Source organism: Hemitrygon akajei, chromosome 8, assembly GCF_048418815.1.
Source record: "Hemitrygon akajei chromosome 8, sHemAka1.3, whole genome shotgun sequence".
Classification (NCBI taxonomy): Eukaryota; Metazoa; Chordata; class Chondrichthyes; order Myliobatiformes; family Dasyatidae; genus Hemitrygon; species Hemitrygon akajei.
In genome coordinates, this window is record NC_133131.1 from 144,529,097 (window position 1) to 144,548,924 (window position 19,828).

The following is a 19,828-nucleotide window of genomic DNA, read 5'->3' on the forward strand; positions in this document are numbered from 1 at the left end:
TCTCAGCCCGAAACGTTGACTGCTCGTTTCCACAGATGCGGCCCAACCTGCTGAGATCCTCCAGCATGTTTGTATGTGTTGATATTGTTTGCTAGCTTGCTTTCATGTTTCATCTTTTTCCTCCTGATGATTCTTTTAGTTGCTCTCCCAATCCTGTCTGCCCACTAAGTTTTGCTTTGTTGTATGCCCTCTCTTTTGCTTATACATTAGCTTTGACTTCCCTTGTCAGCCACAGTTGTCCTATTTTGCCTTTTCAGTATTTCTTCATTTTTGGATTACCTCTATCGTGCACCTTCTTCATTCTCCCCAGAAACTCACACCATTGCTGCTCTGTTGCCATCCCTGCCAGCATCTCCTTCCAATTTACTTTGGTCAACTGTTCTCTCATACCACTGTAATTCCCTTTACTCCACTGAAATACAGTTATGTCAGACTTTACTTTCTCCCTAGCAAATTTCAAGTTGAACTTGGTCCACATATTGTGATCACTATTCCTCAGGGTTCTTTTACTTTAAGCTCCCTAATCACCTCCAGTTCATTACATAACACCCAATCCAGTATAGCTGATCCCCAATTAGGCTCAATGACAAACTGCTCTAAAAGGCCACCTCGTAGGCATTCAACAAAATCAAATCTTGAGATCCATTTCCAACTTGATTTTCTCAATCAACCTACATGTCGAAATCTCTCAAGACTGTCATTACATTGCCCTTTTGACATGCCTTTTCTATTTCCTGTTGCAATCTGTGGTCCATAACCCAACTACTGTTGGGAGGCCTGTATATAACTGCCATCAGGGTCCTTCTATCCTTGCAGTTTCTTAATGCAACCCACAATGATTCAACATCTTCTGATCCTATGTCACATCTCTACTGATTTGATGCCATTCTTTACCAGCTGAGCCACACTACCCCTTCTGTCTACCTTCTTATTCCTCCAATACAACATATAACCTTGGACATTTAGCTCACAACTACAGCCACTTTAGCAACGATTCAGTGATGGCTGCAACCTGACGATCTGTAATAGTGCAACAAGATCATCCACCTTATTTCTTATAGAGATATAACACTGAGTACTGTATTAGCTCCCCTTTTTGACTCTGCATCTCTAATGCACTGATACTCACCCTACTCACTGCAATTATGTCCTATCACCTGCCTGCTCTTCCTGACAGTCTGACTGGATGCTACCTTTGTTTTTTTACCATCTGTCCTGTACTCAAGTCATTTCACTCTGGTTTCCACCCCCCTGCGAAATTAGTTTAAATGCTCCCCAATAGCTCTGCCCGCGAGAATACTGGTTCCACTCAGGTTCAGGTGCAACCCATCACTTCTGAACAGGTCATACCTTCCCCAGAAGAGATCTCAATGATCCAAGAAACTGACGCAATGCCCACTGCACCAGCTTCTCAGCCACACACTAATCTGCCAAATCATCCTGTTTCTACCCTCACTAGTGCATGGCACAAGCAACAATCCAGAAATTACTACCTAGGAGATCCTACTTCTCAGCTTTCTACCCAACTATCTAAATTCTCTTTTCAGGATCTTTTTGCTTTTACTTCCTATGTCAATATGTCAAAGCCAATATGTACCAAGACATCTGGCTGCTCCACCTTCCTCTCCAAAACGTTGTGGACGTGATCCGAGACGTCCCTGACCCTGGCACCTGGAAGGCAACATACCATCCAGATGTCCTGTTCACATCCAGAGAATCTCCAGTCTGTTCCCCTCACTATCAAGTCCCCTACCACTACCACTCTCCCCTTCTCTCACTTTCCCTTCTACACCAAGGACCTATGCTCAGTGCCTGCCAGGCTCCAAGGTATTCCCTGGGAGGTCAACCCTCACAACAGTATCCAAAATGGTATAATTATTATTGAGAGGAATGGCCACAGGGGTGCTCTTCAGCTTCTTGCTGTAATGTTATCTATCTAAGATTTTTTCTTACCATAACTGACTCGTCCGCTGGACATTTCCAATATTGCTTTAATTTGTGTTCCAGCCTGCATTTCACAGCTTCTACATACCATCTTGTTTTCTTCCTCTCAATTTCATTAACCTTCCAATCAACTGATTTAATAAGATATCACCATAGTAATCCCAGCCATCACTTTTCCTTACCTCTCCCTTTCACTCTGTGTATTAAAATTAAATTTTCCAGTTCCCAATAAAAGGTATTCGAATGAAATGTTAACTGTTCCTTTTTCCAAAGATGCTGTCTGACCTGCTAAACGTTTCCAGTATTTTCTATTTCAGTGGTTGAATGGCTTCAGATTGATTACCACTGCCAAAAGAAGACTATGATTCTTGGTAAAGGAAAAGCAATGAAAAGAAAAATGAACCAACCAAACATGTGAATTTTATTGCTTCTGAAATTTCACCTAAAATTGTCTGAATGATTACAGAGATGTTAATGAGGGTGACAACAGTTTCAAAGATGAATTTCCTGCGAGCTTCAGCATAATACATCTACAGTGCACCTTCTCTGTAAGTACACTGTATTGAACTACACTGAATAACTTCTAAGAAACAATGACAAATAAGAAGCCATAAATACGCATTAGGAGCAACAGGAGCTCAAGAGATACCACTATGCTTTACGTTCAGCCATCAAGGTGGCAAAATGACAACACAGGGACAAAATCCAGTCACAACTCTGTGACAATGACACAGGCAGTGCATGGCAAGGACTGCACACCATCGCAGATTTCAAGAGGAAACACAGCAGTACAGCCAACATTGCCGTCTTGCTCCCGGATAAGCTGAATGCTTTTTTTTAAAAAACACTCCATTTGAGGTAGATAAGACTGAACCCCTGAGGAGAGCTGCCGACGAGACCTGATGCTTGGAGATCTCCATCAAGCATTCCAACGTGTCAACAGCCGCAAAGCAGCGAGACCGAGTGACATCCTTAAAGTGTGTGCCGAACAGCTGGCTAGTGCATTTACGGACATTTTTAATCTCTCCCTCTCCCAGTGTGTAGTGCCCTCCTGTTTAAAATCATCTGTCATTGTCCCTGTATCTAAGAAAACCAAGGTAGCATACCTGAACTATTGGCGCCTTGTCGCACTCACCTCAATTATAAGCAAACGCTTTGAGGGGTTGGTTAAGGATTACATCTGCAGCATGCTACCACCCACACTGGACTCCCTACATGTTGTCTACCGACGGAACCGATCCACCAATGACACCATAGCCACAGCACTACACACCATCCTCACTCACTTGGAGTAGAGGGATACATACGTTAGAATGCTGTTCCTGGACTACAGTTCAGCATTCCACACCATAATTCCCTCCAGACTTGACAGGAAGCTCAGAGATCACAGCCTGCACCCCGCCCTGTGCAGCTGGAATCCAGATTTCCTACCCGATTGCTGACGGTGGTAAGAATGGGCTCCATTACCTCTGCCTCTCTGAACCTCAACACAGATGCCTCCCAGGGTTGTGTCCTGAGTCCCCTCCTCTACCCTCCTTACATCCACAACTGTGTTGCCACACATAGCTCCAATTTACTGATCAAATTCGCAGATGACACGACATTGTCATCTCGCAGTGACGAGACAGCCTACAGAGGAGAGGTTAACACCCTGACACAGTAGAGCCAAGATAACAACCTCTCCCTCAATATCCAAAAAACAAAAGAGCTGATCGTGGATTACAGGAGGAATGGAGACAGGTTTGCCCCAATCAACATCAATGGAACTGCAGTTGAGAGGGTGAGTAATTTCAAGTTCCTCAGTATACACATCACCAAAGATCTCACCTGGACTGTACACACCAGCTACGTGGCAAAAAAGTACAACAGTGTCTCTTACTCTTCAGGCGACTGAAGTAGTTCGGCATTAGCCCTTCTAAATCCTTAAGACCTTCTCCAGGGCCACCACTGAGAGTATCCTGACTGGCTGTATCACCACCTGGTACGGAAACTGCACCAACCTTGATCGCTGGGCTCTGCAGAGAGTGGTACAGACAGCCCAGCGCCTTTGTGGACATGAACTTCCCTCCACTGAGGACACCTACAGCAGCAGGTGCAGAGCGAAGGCCTGGAAGATCATCGGGGACACCAGTCACCCCAACCATAAACTGTTTCAGCTGCTCCGACTGGCAAACAGTGCTGCAGGATTAAAGCCAGGACCAGCAGAATACAGAACAGCTTCTTTCTTCAAACCATTAGACTTTGCCTGTCTGTACATTGCAACACAGTCATAACGCAAAGATTTTTACTCCTTCACATTGAGGGATGGATGTAAAATTTAAATAAATTGAATTTCAAATTCATATCTGCTTGTTTGGATTGTAGCAATCGAGCCAGGGAGGTGATAGCATTCCCATTGCACTACAACTGTTCACTCAGAACTGCTTCAAGTTACTTGAGCATTGTTGCAACAGCTTCAATCCAAACCAATGCTTGCTGAAGGTCGAGTCACTCAATGATTAGATGATGAGGCTCTCAATCTTCATCCTGCTCTCTCAGACACATTACATTTCATTGGGTTGTGTTCTGAATACAGCTGAACACTCAGGACATACCAATACTTCTAGCATGATTGCATTGAAGGTGGAAGGGTCAAGGAGAGAGGTTAGGTCATTTAGAGAGAGGACCTGAACTTGTAATGACCAATTTCCAGCAACAAAAGAAAATGGCTTTTCTGAATAGAATACAACTCCAATTAGAGTTTTCATGTTCCGTTCTTATTGGGTCCCAGAAAGATACTTTCAATCGAATCCTGTTTTCTCATTGAGAATGGGTATCCTTACCCTCCTCCACCAGAAACTCTTACATCCAGTTTTTGTTTAAGGCTAAGTTGTGCTGGTGTCATTCAAACTGAGCAACAGAGAGCGTATCACTATCCCCTAAAGACATCCCCAGCCATCCTTCCACAATGTCATTTGTTACTTCGTCTTCAAACTCACAAACTGCTAAACTTCACTTCCAAATCCTTGGATTTGAACTCCTGAACAAAATTGCTTTTAAACCCCTCTCAATTTTGGTGTTATAGTGAGAGGAACTAGCCCACAAATCTAAAAGTTCCAAGTTTACAAATAACAAATTTCCCGTGGCTAAGTACACATCCCCAACAATCCTAGCTCAGGTATTGTTGCCAAGTCTGCTTTGAAAATAGTCATCCCTTGTGTGCCATGTTTAAGGCAAATACATAATCAAGAAGACTCCTCCAGCTCCACCAGCTGCATTTTATGTAAATTCTTTTTCAAACACGAGTTAACAAAGGGGTAACTTGTGTGCCCCAAGAAAAAATAAAAGTCTAGCTGAGCCCATTTTAATATCTGTCATTGCTTTAGTTGAAATGTCATACGAGTGGTTTATATGTTTAACTCTTTTGCCCTGGTGACAAGTATTTCTGAACAATTCTTTCCCCTTGAGAGACAATCTACTTATCAGATAACTGTTAAAAGTGATGCATTGCCTCATTTATCATCAGTCAAAGTATTGAATACAAAACAAATTAAATAGGATAGTGATTATAAAATCACAACCAAACAGAACAAAAAGATTTCCAAAAAATTCAAGTTGAGTACCCCTTACCCGAAATTCCAAAATTTTAAAACCAAAACTTTTTGAGCACAGGCATGATGTTGCTAATGGAAAATTCTGCAAAGTGCTGGGAAGTTTCCCAGGTGATCTACAGGTCTCTGCGCACCAGACAGTTCTGTAAGTGACTTCACTTATGTAATGAACAAAAATTAATGACAAATAGTAAAACACTACCCAAAGCAAAAAAATGAAGACCTCGATCATGTATTGAAAGAATGGATTCATCAACAGAGTGAACATATTCCACTTAGCAGTATGCTGACCATGAAACAAGCATAGATCTATCACAACAAACCGAAAATTGAAGGTCACTGTGAATATTCAGCAGGAACAGCATTAAACTTTGAAAGTTTAGTAAAAAAAAATTATAAACATAATAGCAGATACAATAGGGTTTTTTTAAGAGACTCCTGGATGGGTACATGAAGTTTAGAAAAATAGAAGGCTATGGGTAACCCTAGGTAATTTCTAAAATAAGTACATGTTCAGCACAACATTGTGGGCCGAAGGGCCTGTATTGTATTGCAGGTTTTCTATGTTTCTATGGTTATAAAGCATCTGATGATCAACGCAGCAGATAAATTTACTGATGACAAACAAGAGAAAGTCTGCAGATGCTGGAAATCCAAGCAACACACAAAAAATGCTGGAGGAACTCAGCAGACCAGGCAGCATCTATGGAAAAAGTACAGTTAACGTTTGGGCCGAAACCCTTTGGGAGGACTGGAGAAAAAATACTGAGGAGTAGATTTGAAAAGTGGGGGGGAGGGGACAGAGAAATACCAGGCAATAGGTGAAACTTGGAAGTGGAGGGATGAAGCAAGGACCTAGGAAGTTGATTGGTGAAAGAGACAGCAGGCAATGGAAGAAAGAAGTAGTGGGGGTGGTGGTGGTGAAGTACCAGAAATTGGCAATGGGCAGGCAAGGAGATAACATGAGAGAAGGGCAAGGGAAGGGAAATGGTGAAGGGTGGGGGGTGGAGGCATTACTGGAAATTTGAGAAAAATCGATGTTCATGCCATCAGGTTGGAGGCTCCCCAAACAGAATACAATGTTCCTCCAACTGCCTTATCCCAACAGTGAAGGAGGCCATATCAGAATGGGAACGGGAATTAAATTGGGTGGTCACTGGGAGATCCCGCTTGTTCTGGCAGACGGAGCGTATATGCTCAGCGAGGCAGTCTCCCAATCTACGTCGGGTCTCACCGATATATAAGTGACCACACCAGAAGCACCAAACACAGTATATGAACCCCAGCAGACTCAGAGGTAAAGCGTCGCCTCACCTGAAAGGACTGTTTGGGGCCCTGAATGGCAGTGAGGGGGGGGGGAAGTGCAGGGACAGGTGAAGCACTTGTTCCGCTTGCAATGTTAAGTGCCAGGAGTGAGATCAGTGGGGAGGAACGAATGGACAAGGGAGTCGCATAAGGAGAGATCCCTGAGGAAAGCAGAAAGTGCGGGGAGGGAAAGATGTGTTTGGTGGTAGGATCCAGTTGAGGGTAGCAGAGGTTTTGGAGAATTATGTGCTGGATGCGGAGACTGGTGGGGTGGTAGGTGAGGACAAGAGGAACTCTATCCCTAGTTGTCCTTTCTTTGAAAAAGAACTTTTGCCCCTTTCTTTGAAAAAGGAGGACATCTCCTTCGTTCTAAAATAAAAAGCCTCATCCTGACAGCAGATGCAGCAGAGATGGAGGAATTGAGAGAAGAGGATGGCGTTTTTACAACTAACAGGGTGGAACGAGGTATAGTCCAGGTAGCCATGGGAGTCCATTGGTTTATAATAGACATCACTGGATCAGCTATCTCCGGAGATAGAGAAAGTGAGATCAAGAAAGGGAAGGGTCGGGTCGGAAATGGACCAGGTGAATTTGAGGGCTGGGAGAAAGTTGGAGGCAAAGAGGATGAAATCGGCGAGTTCAGCATGAGTGCAGGAATTTCACTGATGAGTTTGCGAAGATCATTGCAGATGAAATTCTAACACCAGAACAAGTCTATAATTCCGATTGTTTTTATACCTTACATAAAACCTAAAAAAAAGTAAAGTAGTGAAAACTTTTAATCCAAACATGGCATCATAGATGGAGACTGAAAGCCTGCCATTGCCTGCTGCTGTTCAACAACTGTTTCAGGTATTCTCCCGATGTTGTGCTCCTTTTGTTACCGTGCACATATTACAGTTTCATTATATTAATGGTATGTAATAATTTATACTTTCAGGTACATATGTGTAATGAACAAATTACAAGACAAACACTGCTTACCAGTAGCACATAAATTCAGAGTCAGAATTTATCACGATCTCAAGCTATCTTATTATGTATTCCAAAAATCCAAAATCCAAGACACTTCCGACCCAAAGTCAAGGGGTATTCAACATATATATCACACCACAAACAAGAGAAAATCTTCAGATGTTGTAAATCCAAGCAACACACAGAAAATGCTGGAGAAACTCAGCAGGCCAGGCAGTATCTACGGAATAAAGTACAGTCAACATCTCGACCCGTAATGTTGCCAGTACTTTTTTCCATAGATGCTGTCTGACATGCTGAGTTCCTTCAGCATTTGTGTTGCTTATATATCAAACTAACTGTGTTTCAGCTACCAGCTGGTTTACAAAAAAACTCAAAATATGAATTATTTTCAGAAATTTGGCATTAAAATATTATTTCCACAAAAAATAAAACTAATTAAAATTCTGCATTATCTGATCAGACGATCTGAGGTCAGCAACTTTAAATTCCTCAGTGTTATCATTTCAGAGGACCTGTCCTAGGCCCAGCACCTAAGTGCAGTTACGAAGAAAGCTTAGCAGCACCTCTAATTCCTTCGTAGATTTGGCATGACATCTATAACAATAACTAACTTCTACAGTTGTGTGGTGGAGAGGGTATTGACTGACTGCATCACAGTCTGGTATGGAAACACAGATGTCCCTTCAATGGAAAATCATACAAAAAGCAATGGAGACAGCCAGTCCATCATGGGTAACACCCTCTCCACTACTGAGTACTTCTACATGGAAAATTGTCAAAGGAAAGCAGCACCCATCACCAGGGACACCCACCACCCAAGTCATGCACTCTTCTCATTGCTGCCATGATGGAACAGGAGCCTCCGGACTCACACCAACAAGTTCACGAATAGTTGTTACACCTTCATCATCAAGCTCTTGAACCAAAGGGGATAACTTCACTCAAATTTACTCGATCCATCATTGAATTATTCCCAGAACCTATGGGCTCACTTTCAAGAACTCTTCATCTCATATTCTTGACATTTATTGCTTTTTTTTCTCTTTCTTTTTGTATTTGCACAGTTTGTTGTCTTTTGCACAATGCTTGTCTGCTGTGCTGGGTGCAGTCTTCCATTGATATTATGGCTATTGGATTTAATGACTATCCCTGCAGAAAATGAATCTCGGGGTTGTATATGGTGATACATTTGTACTTTGATAATTTATTTTGAACTTTGAAAAATCTCAAATGAAAAGATTAAGCAAAATTATTCTTCAAAGAATAACTCTGGAATGTCAAGGAATCAGTTTATGAGCATTGCATTTTTGTCCCAACAAAGCCAAGGAATATGTCTTATCTCTTCAGTGATGGCCAGATGTATATTTTGCCAAGCCAATTTTGTTACCATGATCTTGAATAATTTGCACATCATTCCCTAATCAATGCCATTCATGTTACTTCACACACTTCAGAATAAAAAAAATGAAGACAATTATGCCATGTTATCTCTCAGAAGGTCCCAAAAATTATAAACCAAACTCTTTTGCTTTCTTTCTTGACCTTTGGAAAATAAACCTCATAACCAGTGGATGCCTTCCCAACACTGGGATTACTGTACACGTTGTGGAACGGGTGGTACTGGTCACAGCAGCACAATCATCATACCATCCTGACATTGCTAAACCACATCACTGACACTCTCATGCAACAAAATAGCACAATTTGCAATCTTAATGAACTTGAAAGACAAACAGCAATATATTAAAAAAGATGCTTGACAGACTATGCGGTCCACAGGAATGAGCTGCATTGTTCAGATACATTGAGCTTCCTTACCCATGTTTCCTAGGGTCAGGGAGTTTTCTACAAATGAGGAGAAACAATAAGCAAGAGAGCAAAATTGTGTTTGGATAGAAAAAGGCACTGGCAATTTTCATACAGTCCTTCACTGTTACTCATGCTTAAGCAATCTAAAGTAATGGTCTTGAGTAAACTTCTAGCTACATGGGACAGCAAATGGGAAGGAAAGAGTTAAGTCTCTAAATGCAATCTTGCAGTACAACCTGGTCTTCATTAGCAACCAGCTCTATTTACACTGCTCAGGAGGTCTGCTCTCTCACAGAACTCCAACTGTATATACTGTATGTACATGAATTGAAAGCATCTTCCTCATAAGTATTGTTTTCCTGCTCACACTGCATGATCTAAACACTATTTATTGAAAAGTTTTAACTCCTGCATAATGAACGGCTAATTTCTTTACGCAACAAACATAGTTGAATGAATTTACAAATTTAACCCACTAACAACATGGTCACAAAGGGCCAAGCAGCCTCCCACTGTGCAGTACTTTTGATGATTATATAACCAGACATAGAATATGATTTGCAACAACCTCACCACAAAATGGCACTGAATAAGCTTTTTGGAATGACAGTCCTCAATGATCACTAAACTCTATATAGCCTGTGATAAAAGGCCAATGAGTGACTCACAGAAAGTGAAGATGAAAGAGATCTTAAGAGGAAATCAGTTTCCTTCCCTGTAGCAATCAACAATATACATGACCAAATCTTAAGTTGTCTGAGGAAAAAAAATAAGACAGCAGACCACCACAAAAGAATTTCCTCTCTTGCATGTAATTTTCCAATTAAGCTATATCTAATACAAGCCAATTTAATTCAACTAGTTATTTTTAACACATCATGCACTGTAATGGATCTGAGATCGTGATTATGAAGATAAAGCAACTTTTTTTTTAACTGGCAAGATATTTGCTTTGTAATTTTGGTATTAATCTTTTTAAAATAATATATGAAAGAAATAGAAAAGCTGCACCTCTTAAAATACACTGAAGAAATAAGACCTCAGCAAACATGAAAGGTGCACTAATTATACAAAAAAAGGAAGGGACAAAAATTAGTTGACTCTCTTGAAGACGACCAGACTTCATTCTCCAATTCTACATCCCGATTTGAATCACTGTTCAAATACATTATTAAAATGATTCAGAAATATAATTGGTAAATTGTATCTTTTTAGTAACACCATAATGATATACAAGAAGTGGACTATTCAGCCCATTGCGTTTGCTCCACCATTCAATCATGGCTGGTTTATTTTCCCTCTCAATCCCTATCTCCCGCCTTCTCCCCATAACCTTTGACATCTTTACCAATAATAAATCTATCAATCTCTGCTTTAAATATACCCAATGACTTGGCCTTCACAGACAGCTGTGGCAATGAATTCTACAGATTCATCATTCTCTGGCTAAAACGTCTCCTTATTTCTGTTCTAAAGGGATGTCCTCCTATTCTGGGCTATGCCCTCTGGTCCTCGGCACTCCTATTATGGAAACATCCTTTCCATGTACAGTATCAAGGCCTTTCAAAATCTGGTACATTTTAATGAGATCCCACCTCAATCTTCTGAACTCCAGTGAGTACAGACTCACATAGGTTAATCCTTTCATTCACAAGATCACTCTTGTAAAACTTCATTGAACCCTCTCCAATGCTGCATTTTCTTACTTACAAATGGGGCCCAAAACTGTTCAGAATACTCCAAATGCAGTCTGACCAATGCCTTATAAGATCTCAGCTTTACATTCTTGCTTTATTATAAATTCTCTTGAAATGAATGCTAACATTGCATTCGCCTTCCTTACTACTGACTCAAACTTCATGTTAATCCTTAGGGAAAGCTGAACTTTATTGCCCACAAACTTGGCCACAAAGCTATTAATTCTTCATCCAAATCACTGACGTATAACATGAAAGGAAATAGTCCCAACGCTGACCCCTGTGAAACACCACTAGTTACTAGTAACCAGCCAGAAGGCAGCCCCTTTATTCCCACGTTTTGCCTTCTGCCAGTCAGTCAATCTTCTGTAATACCTCGGACCATTTTATTTGGCAGCCTCCTGTGCAGCACCTTGGAAAGGCCCTCTGAAAATCCAAGTATGCAACATCCATTGACTCTCCTTTGTCTATCCTGCCTGTTATTTCCTCAAAGAATTCCAACAGATCTGCCAGGCAAGATTTCCCCTTAAAGAAACCATGATGACTTTGGCCTATTTTGTTGCGTGCCTCCAAGTAGCCTGAAAACTCATCATTAATTACAAACTTCAATATCTTCTCAACCATTGAAATCAAGCTAACTGGCCTACAATTTCCTGTCTTTTGCCTCCCTCCCACCTTAAACAGTGGAGTGACATTTGCAATCTTCCAGTCCTCCAGAACCATTCCAGAATCTCGTGATTCTTGAACGATTACTGCTAGTGTCTGCACAACCTCTGCAGCTATCTTGTTCAGAACCCTGAAGTGTAGTCCATCTTGGTAAGGTGACTTATCTAGATTCAGACATTTTAGCTTCCCAAGCACCTTCTCCTACTTCTACACTACTTCTGCTTCAACACTCTTGAATTTCTGGCATATTCCTAGTGTCTTCCACAGCAAAGACTAATGTAAAATACTAAAGCATTGTCCCCTATTTCTTTGTTCCCCATTACTACCTCTCCAGCATAATCCTCTCGTGGTCAGATGTCCACTCTTGGCTCTTTTATTCTTTATACATTTGAAAAAAAAAAACCTTTATTATAGGTTAGTTTACCTTCTTATTTCATCTTTTCTCTCCTTATTGTTCTTTTTGTCTTCTGTTGATTTTTAAAAGCTTCCCATTCCTCCAGCTTCCCACTAATTTTTGCTATATTGTACGCAATCCTTTCCTTTTATACAATCTTTGACTTCACTTGTCAGCCACAGTTGCCTCATCCTCCCTTAAGAACACTTCTTCTTCTTTGGGATGAACCGATCCTCTGTCTTCTGAACTACTCCCAGAAACTCCAGCCACTGCTGCTCTATCATCATCCATTCCAGTGTTCCCTTACAATCAAATCTGTCCAGCTCCTCACTCAGTCCTCTGTAATTCCCTTTGCTCAACTGTAATACCAATAAATCCAATTTTAACTTCTCCATCTCAAAATGCAGGGCAAATTCCATATTATGATCACTGCCTTGTCTTAATCCAATCTAGTTCATTGCACAACATCCAACCCCTAGTGGGTGCAACCACAAACTCTTCTAAAAAGCCATCCTGTAGGCATTCTACAAATTCCTTGTCTTGGGATCCAGTATCAACCTGATTTCCCCAATCCACTTGGGATCCAGTATCAACCTGATTTCCCCAATCCACTTGCATATTGGAATGTTCAAAGACAATCATAACATTGCCCTTTTTACATGCCTTTTCCAGTTTCTGTTGTAACTTGTATCTCACATTCTGACTACAGTTCCGAAGCCTACAGATAACTCCATCAGGGTCTTCTTCCCTTACAGTTTTTTTTAAACTCCACTCAATTATTCAATATCTTCTTATGCTATTTCACTTCTTTCTAAGGATTTAATACACAATCCTTCTGCAAGTCTATACACTTACATTTTGGTAGCATGAATGAAGAAATCAAGCATTTCAATTGTGCTGAGCAGTAGACTGATGGCAGATGGATGGAGTGAGTATCAAAATACATTACAATTTAATGAGGCTTTCAGGACATTTAATCAATATGGATAGACCACCCGATTAAAATTAAACATGTTTACCGGAAGCAATTGAACAGATGGTTTAACTAACTTTCGTTGTTCCTTAATTATGTGCCTGAGAAATTCCATGCAACTGGAGCAAAATAAAGCAACTATCCATATTGTCAACAACCTGTTATTCTTTCAAACATTAAAAGGAAGTATTATTCCACCAATCATTGTGATTTAAAACATGATTCTGGTTACTGCAATGTCAACTCGGTGAAAATGAGTACAAGAATTACCCAGTGAGCCTGTTCTCCATCCAATCAAGATAATAGTTGAGGCAAAACAGAGACAGAAACCAGTTTTGGTATCAGTTTGTGCTAATCACTTTATGTTTTCACCCCCAAGGGCCAAAAAGTGACCCCAATGAATGTAACTGCTCTATTTCATCCTGTGCATCTACAATGACAGGGAACCAAATTAATATGCCCAGTTATTTTGCCTTGTAGCTTTCCCTCTGGACTGGAATACAACTCTGAACAGTTGGTGTATTGTGTAAAGTGGACATTGATTATGTGTAATATGTATTGATGGATATTTGGAGACAAAAATAACGTATGTGCATTGAAACCGACTAATTGCTAACAAATTAACTTACCAGTAGAGAAACTAACTCAAAAAAAAACTACATTTTGAAGCAACTAAAATATAATTCTGGAGCACAGATGTGTTGGAAGAGTGATCCATTCATTACAGTGTCAAATAATTTTTCAGGGAAGTATACATGTAAAAAACCAACTGGTTTTAGGAAGCCAAGATACACTAAAGCACAAAGAAAACACAAGGGAAGATAACCCTCCAAATGTTTCACATCCTAGAATTAAACACAAAGTTACTAGTGACTGTAGAGTGTGAAAATCAAGCAGGTGAAGAGCGCAGTTTGAAATTGCCATAAATCAATATTGCAGAGCTGCAATTTCAAGCATAATTATTATCAAATACAGTGTACAAAGCAATGTTCAATTATATGAACAAGAGTTCAGGTATAATATAATCATACATTGCAAGTAAACCTAATATGTTAAAATGAATTATGTATTCTTAGGAGAGAAGCTGGGTTTCAAAGTTACAATCATTTTGTAAAATCAAACAAAGCTGAGCCTCAGATCCAAATGCTAATCATCAATTCCAAAAAAATTACTTTAGATCTGCCTAACAAGTCAAAAATACCACTACATTGACAAGAACAGCTTGCTGTGTCTTTCGCCATTTGATCCAAAAAGCTAACTGCTATGACCCTAATCACAAAAGATTAAAAATGTAAGCAGTGTGGTCATTTATGTGCTCACGCAAAAAAAATTGCTACTTTAACACAATACATACTTCATTATAACCTTTGCTGCTTATCTAAATAACTTAGTCTCAGTTTAATTTTCTTCCAAGTGTATACTCAAGCAAGGCACTCCATCTTTCAGTAGTTCCGCTGATAATGTTGGTACGTACTGAGGTGACATCTACCCGAGTGGGCCTTGGAAAATAATGACCACACACATGTACACATCGGGTATCATATTAAGTATTCAGTTTTTTTTTAAAAATTTTAAACACTCATCTAACTTTGACACTGAATTGATGTTAAAATTATTTTCTGGCAAGGCATTCAGCAATTTAAACATCTTGAAGAGTATAGCAATGCGGTTAGATGGAATGTCAGAGGGGTGCAGCAACACTAGCACACAGTCAATCTGACAGGTCTTCTTTCAAAAGAATATAGCAATGTAAAGTCATTCCAACCCCCATTATTAAGTACTATTTCACCCAAACCATTCACCAAAGGAAACTACTTACACATCCAAACCATAAAATATTATACCCTCATGCAACCTTCTTTCTTCCATTGAAACAATTTCTAACAGTTTCTAACTTGAATGCATTCCAGCAAATCTAAGCAGAATTTGTTTCATTGATCAAATTATTTCATTTCATATAGTAAGAAAGAACGCTCACTGTATTCAGAGTACGTCAGTTACTGAAAGCTCAATCTTCCCTTTGGGACAGTTCTGGGTTGCCCTGGATAAGATTTCAAATTGGCATTTTTAAATGTGATTTACTTTCAACAATGTAGAAATCCATTTGGTCCAGCAGATCCATTCCACAACTTCCATGGTCCATCTCCTTTCTGTGTAGCCCTGCAACTCAGTCGCTCTCGCATGGTCATTTAGATACACTCAGCTGTAATTAACAGTAGCTGTCATTTTCAGATGGGAAAATCTGTATAATGAAATCTCAATAATGAGGCCACCAATAGCGTCCAAAATGCTTCATCAACGTCACCACCACATAGTCCACACTTCACTATTTTGTGAGATTTTGTTGTGCACAAAACTGCCACCATTCCCAACTTGTCAAAGGTGACTGTATTGCAAAAGTAATAATGTTGGAAAAATGTTTTTGAGTCATCCCAGGAGACTTGTATTTATGTAGAGATTACATTTTAACAAGCTCCTTCCTTCCAAGCCAATATTAAGCACAATTTATCATCTTATTGCATTTATTTTCATTACCCTTACATATAAACCCTACCAATCAATTTGTCCTTTATCATCAATTAAAAATTTAGATATAAAACCTATTTTCTACCTGAACAGCAATCAATAATTTTTGAATGTTCGTTGACCACATTGAACATAGCTTTTATTATTTCACACCAAATCTTGAAGGATAATTAGAAAATTGCAAACACAAGAGTTTCTGCAGATGCTGGAAATCTTGAACAACACCTACAGAATGCTGGAAGGATGCAGCAAAATGCTCTGTTGCATGTTGCAAATTGGAATTGAGTTCTTTGATGTTAAAATATAAGCTAGTTAACTTTTCCATGAGGAAAATCTTAAATTCACAAAATAACTGGAGCAGACGTGTACTGCCAAATCATTATATTCGGTGGCAAATTAAGGTGGTGTTGGTACATTTTTAAAAACAACCGAAATAAACACTTTTTGGGCCAATTATTTTTAAAACTTTTGACATTTATTGCACAGAGGAAATATTTTAAATGTCTGGTACAGTCTAGAATCGCTGCCTTCCTACACACATCGACAAAATTAAGCACAATTTACATCCAGAAATAATAACACATAATTGCTTGCTAATTAGCTTTTTTGATTGATACCGTGACAAAGATGTACATCAAGCTGCAACTTTTATCTGATTATAGTCTGCTCTGGATCTGAGTTACTGATTAAGTCTTATACCATTCAGAAAGCAAATTAATTCTTCCAATTAATAATTCAGCCAAACCCAAACCTCAACTTCCTCCTCCAACAAAGAACTTGAGTGGTCAACATAAAAATGCCTCCTCTCTTCATCTCATGCCACTCTCCCTCAAAAAAGCACAAGATTGCTGCCAATGTTAAAGCAAAAGCATTGCCCCAATGAAAAAATATTATTTCATCAAATGATTTTTTTTTTAAATGCGCATCATGGCAATATCAAATTACAACGTTTCAAAGTGTTTCAAAATAATCGAATGGGTCATGAAAATTGTGCAACCTTTGTCTGAGCTTTGCTTAAGCTCATCGTACAGTCACAGTGACACTAAAATGAACAGATATTGATTATTACTATGGATAAAAGTGCATTTCATTTTTAAGAAATATCAACAATGTTTAAGTCTCCGCAACAAGAGTTATGGTCTGTTAATGGACCTGAAAATGAGGTGCATACATGTTTATTTTCTTCATACTTTTTAATAACAAAGTGGTCCCCGGCCTACAACGTTTGCAACAGCAAACATTCCGCGTTGCTAATCAACTAACTAATACGATGAATGTAAATTACCCATCGATACCAGTTAAAATTAAAGCACGTTAAGGGCTTCATTTTGTCGCTGATCAAGTATAAACCTTGCGTTTTATTATTTTACTTTACTCTTGAAAATGTGGCCCTGGATTCCTTAGAAACAAGGTTGGGAGGTCCAGCTAATCTAATCGTCTCAGTGACAAGCTTCCTTCGAAATGGGGGGTGGGGGAGAGAGAGAGACATTCGTTCCTGTCGGTAACCACAACGGGCATCGCACAGTTTGATTTAACTCACAATTACCACTGACCTATAGGATTAATAATTCGCCTGAAAATGTTCAAGCCAGAAACTCTTGTCAAAACACTTGGCAGGCACTTTCCGCGGCCTCCATTCCCGGGAAAGCCTCGGGCTGGAGTTGAGTCAGCCTCCCTGCAATTCCCAATTCTCAAACCACACTGCTCACTTCTTAGCACTGTATACTTTAAAAAAAGACTCGCAAAGGCAGAGTTGAAGGGGGCAAACGGAAAACCACTTGAGAGACAAAGTTACCTAAAACTTTATGCCTCAAACTTGGCTGGGAGAGGTGACCGGGGGGGGGGGGGGGGGAATGGGGAGGAAACTTGAATTCTCCAGTTTATACTTTTCCCCCCTCTAATTCTCCACTCGCCCTTAAACGGTGAAACCTCGTATCCAGCCCGACTATCAAGGAGCGCCATGTTGCTCCCGGCTGCTCCTTGGATACATGAAGGAACCCGCCCGTGCGGCCGCTCGCCACATTGTATCGAAGCCAGATCCGAGCCTCCCCGTCCGGCCGCGCAGCCGCCTCTTTCCTCCCGCACTCACCTTGGCGATGGCTCGGCGATACCTGGTGACGGCTTGCTGGATGAGGCTGTGCACGGTGATGGCTCCATCTCCGCAAGGGACAACCACCCTGGTTCTCGCGAAGCAGACGGTCACTTTCATTCCCCCCTTTCCAGAGAAACGTATCTATAAATAATATCTAAATCTGCAAGGTCGCTTCGAACCGTAAATCCAAGTCCCCCCCAGAAAAGATAAGCAACGAGGACGATCCTCCCTTGCTCTGGCGGGGGGCACAGCCCGCGTTTAGTCCACTCTGGCCCTCCGCGTGTGCAGCGAAGCGGGGTCCATGGTGAGCATGCAAGCAGGGCTCCGCTCGGCGCTTCTGCCTGCCCGTCTGCGGCCACCTGTTCCTGTTTGTGGGAACCAGGCGCAGAGCTCCCACACAGGGTGAGCCTGAGCCCAGGGAGCGGACAGGGCGCCACCCAGTGTCTCCACACTCTGGCCGTTCCCTGCACTGCCACCCTCTCCCAAAGCCAGACAACTGAAAGCGATGTACTGAAGACAACGCATATTCAACAAGATCGCACTCTCGGGGCCAGATTTTACTAAATTAATTTGGCCAGATTTAATATTACGGTATGCCTGAAGTACGTGCTGGACGGTTTCAGAAACAAGATGTTTCGTTTCAGCATCCTGGCCCAGTGGGGAATAAAAATGTGTTGTTGATTGTTATTAATCCAGTGACCAATGGGAAAGATATTCTGTGGTTTAGAGTCATACAGCGCGGCAACGTGCCCTTCGGCACCACCTTCACTAACATCATATTCCACTTCCCACATTTCCCTCAACTGACTCCAGATTCTGCCACGCATCTTCACACCAGAGGCAATACGTTACGTTGTCAACCGTAAAAACCAATTCATGTTCCAAAAGTCCAAAATTTTAAGATATATCCAAGTTTCTAAACCAGCGTTTCTAAAGCAACCTGACAGAAGGACTAAGGAATAAAAATGGAAGGATAAAATTTATGATTTAGTAAAGGAAACAAAAGTGAAAAATTGCAAAGGGGTAAGGCCAATTTTTTTTCAACTGAGAAGTTATGCAAAATATACTTATATGTTGAGGCAGAGTATGAGGGCAGGGCTCATCATGAATATTTTAGATGCTGGAATCTGGAACAACGCACAAAAAGCAGAAGCAGCTGTTGAGTCGGGCAGTATCTAAAGAGGGAATGGACAACTAGCTAACTTACAAAGTAGAAGAAAGTCAGACAGAAATGCCCAAGGCACCGAGCTCTTGGAGATGCAGCTGAGGAACGCAGCTGAAAGGGCTTCAGTGCAAGTGCTGCCCTGGGATTAGGTTCAGTTGCCCTTTTATGACTATCACACACATGATGGGCCAAATGGCTCCCTTTAATATAATTCTTAGAATATCTGACTAACAACCCACCCGTTTCTAGCTATCTTCTCAAGAGGGAAATGATTTTCCCCCTCGGTCTTTTAAAATATCATCATTTTAAAAGAAATAATTGTCGTATGATTTAGACAGATCCTCAGTTGCTGACCTCTTCAGTATCGTTTTCAAACAATTATTTTTAATTGCCAAACAGCACATTCCGAGTAAGCAAATGCATTTAAAGTTATTATCAGGCAATCTCATAGTCTTCTGTGTCTACTGTTAACTAAGCATCAACATTCTTCTCTGCATCCATTGTTCAAACTTGAACAAGACAATTCCAATATCGGAATATAAACAAGAGTTTATAAACAAGAATATAAACAAGAAATCACACAAAATAATCCACACACAAAATACTGGAGGAACTCAGCAGGCCAGGCAGCATCTGTGGAAATGAGTACAGTTGTTGTCTTGGGCCAAGACACTTCATCGGGACTGGAA

General features: G+C 40.6%; 1 protein-coding gene across 5 annotated transcripts in view; it reads right to left on the reverse strand.

The window, feature by feature from the left end:
• Window positions 1-18,366, reverse strand: part of LOC140732326 (partitioning defective 3 homolog) — an 838,958-nt gene extending 820,592 nt beyond the window's left edge. For 3 of the 5 annotated variants that reach the window (XM_073054817.1, XM_073054816.1, XM_073054821.1), the window contains exon 1: window positions 17,972-18,366. In XM_073054817.1, the coding sequence (XP_072910918.1) occupies window positions 17,972-18,091 (120 nt within the window). In that variant the 5' untranslated portion in view covers window positions 18,092-18,366. The remainder of the gene's footprint in view (window positions 1-17,971) is intronic. The other 2 variants (XM_073054819.1, XM_073054818.1) reach the window with 2 other exon arrangements.
• Between the last annotated feature and the right edge of the window lie 1,462 nt (window positions 18,367-19,828).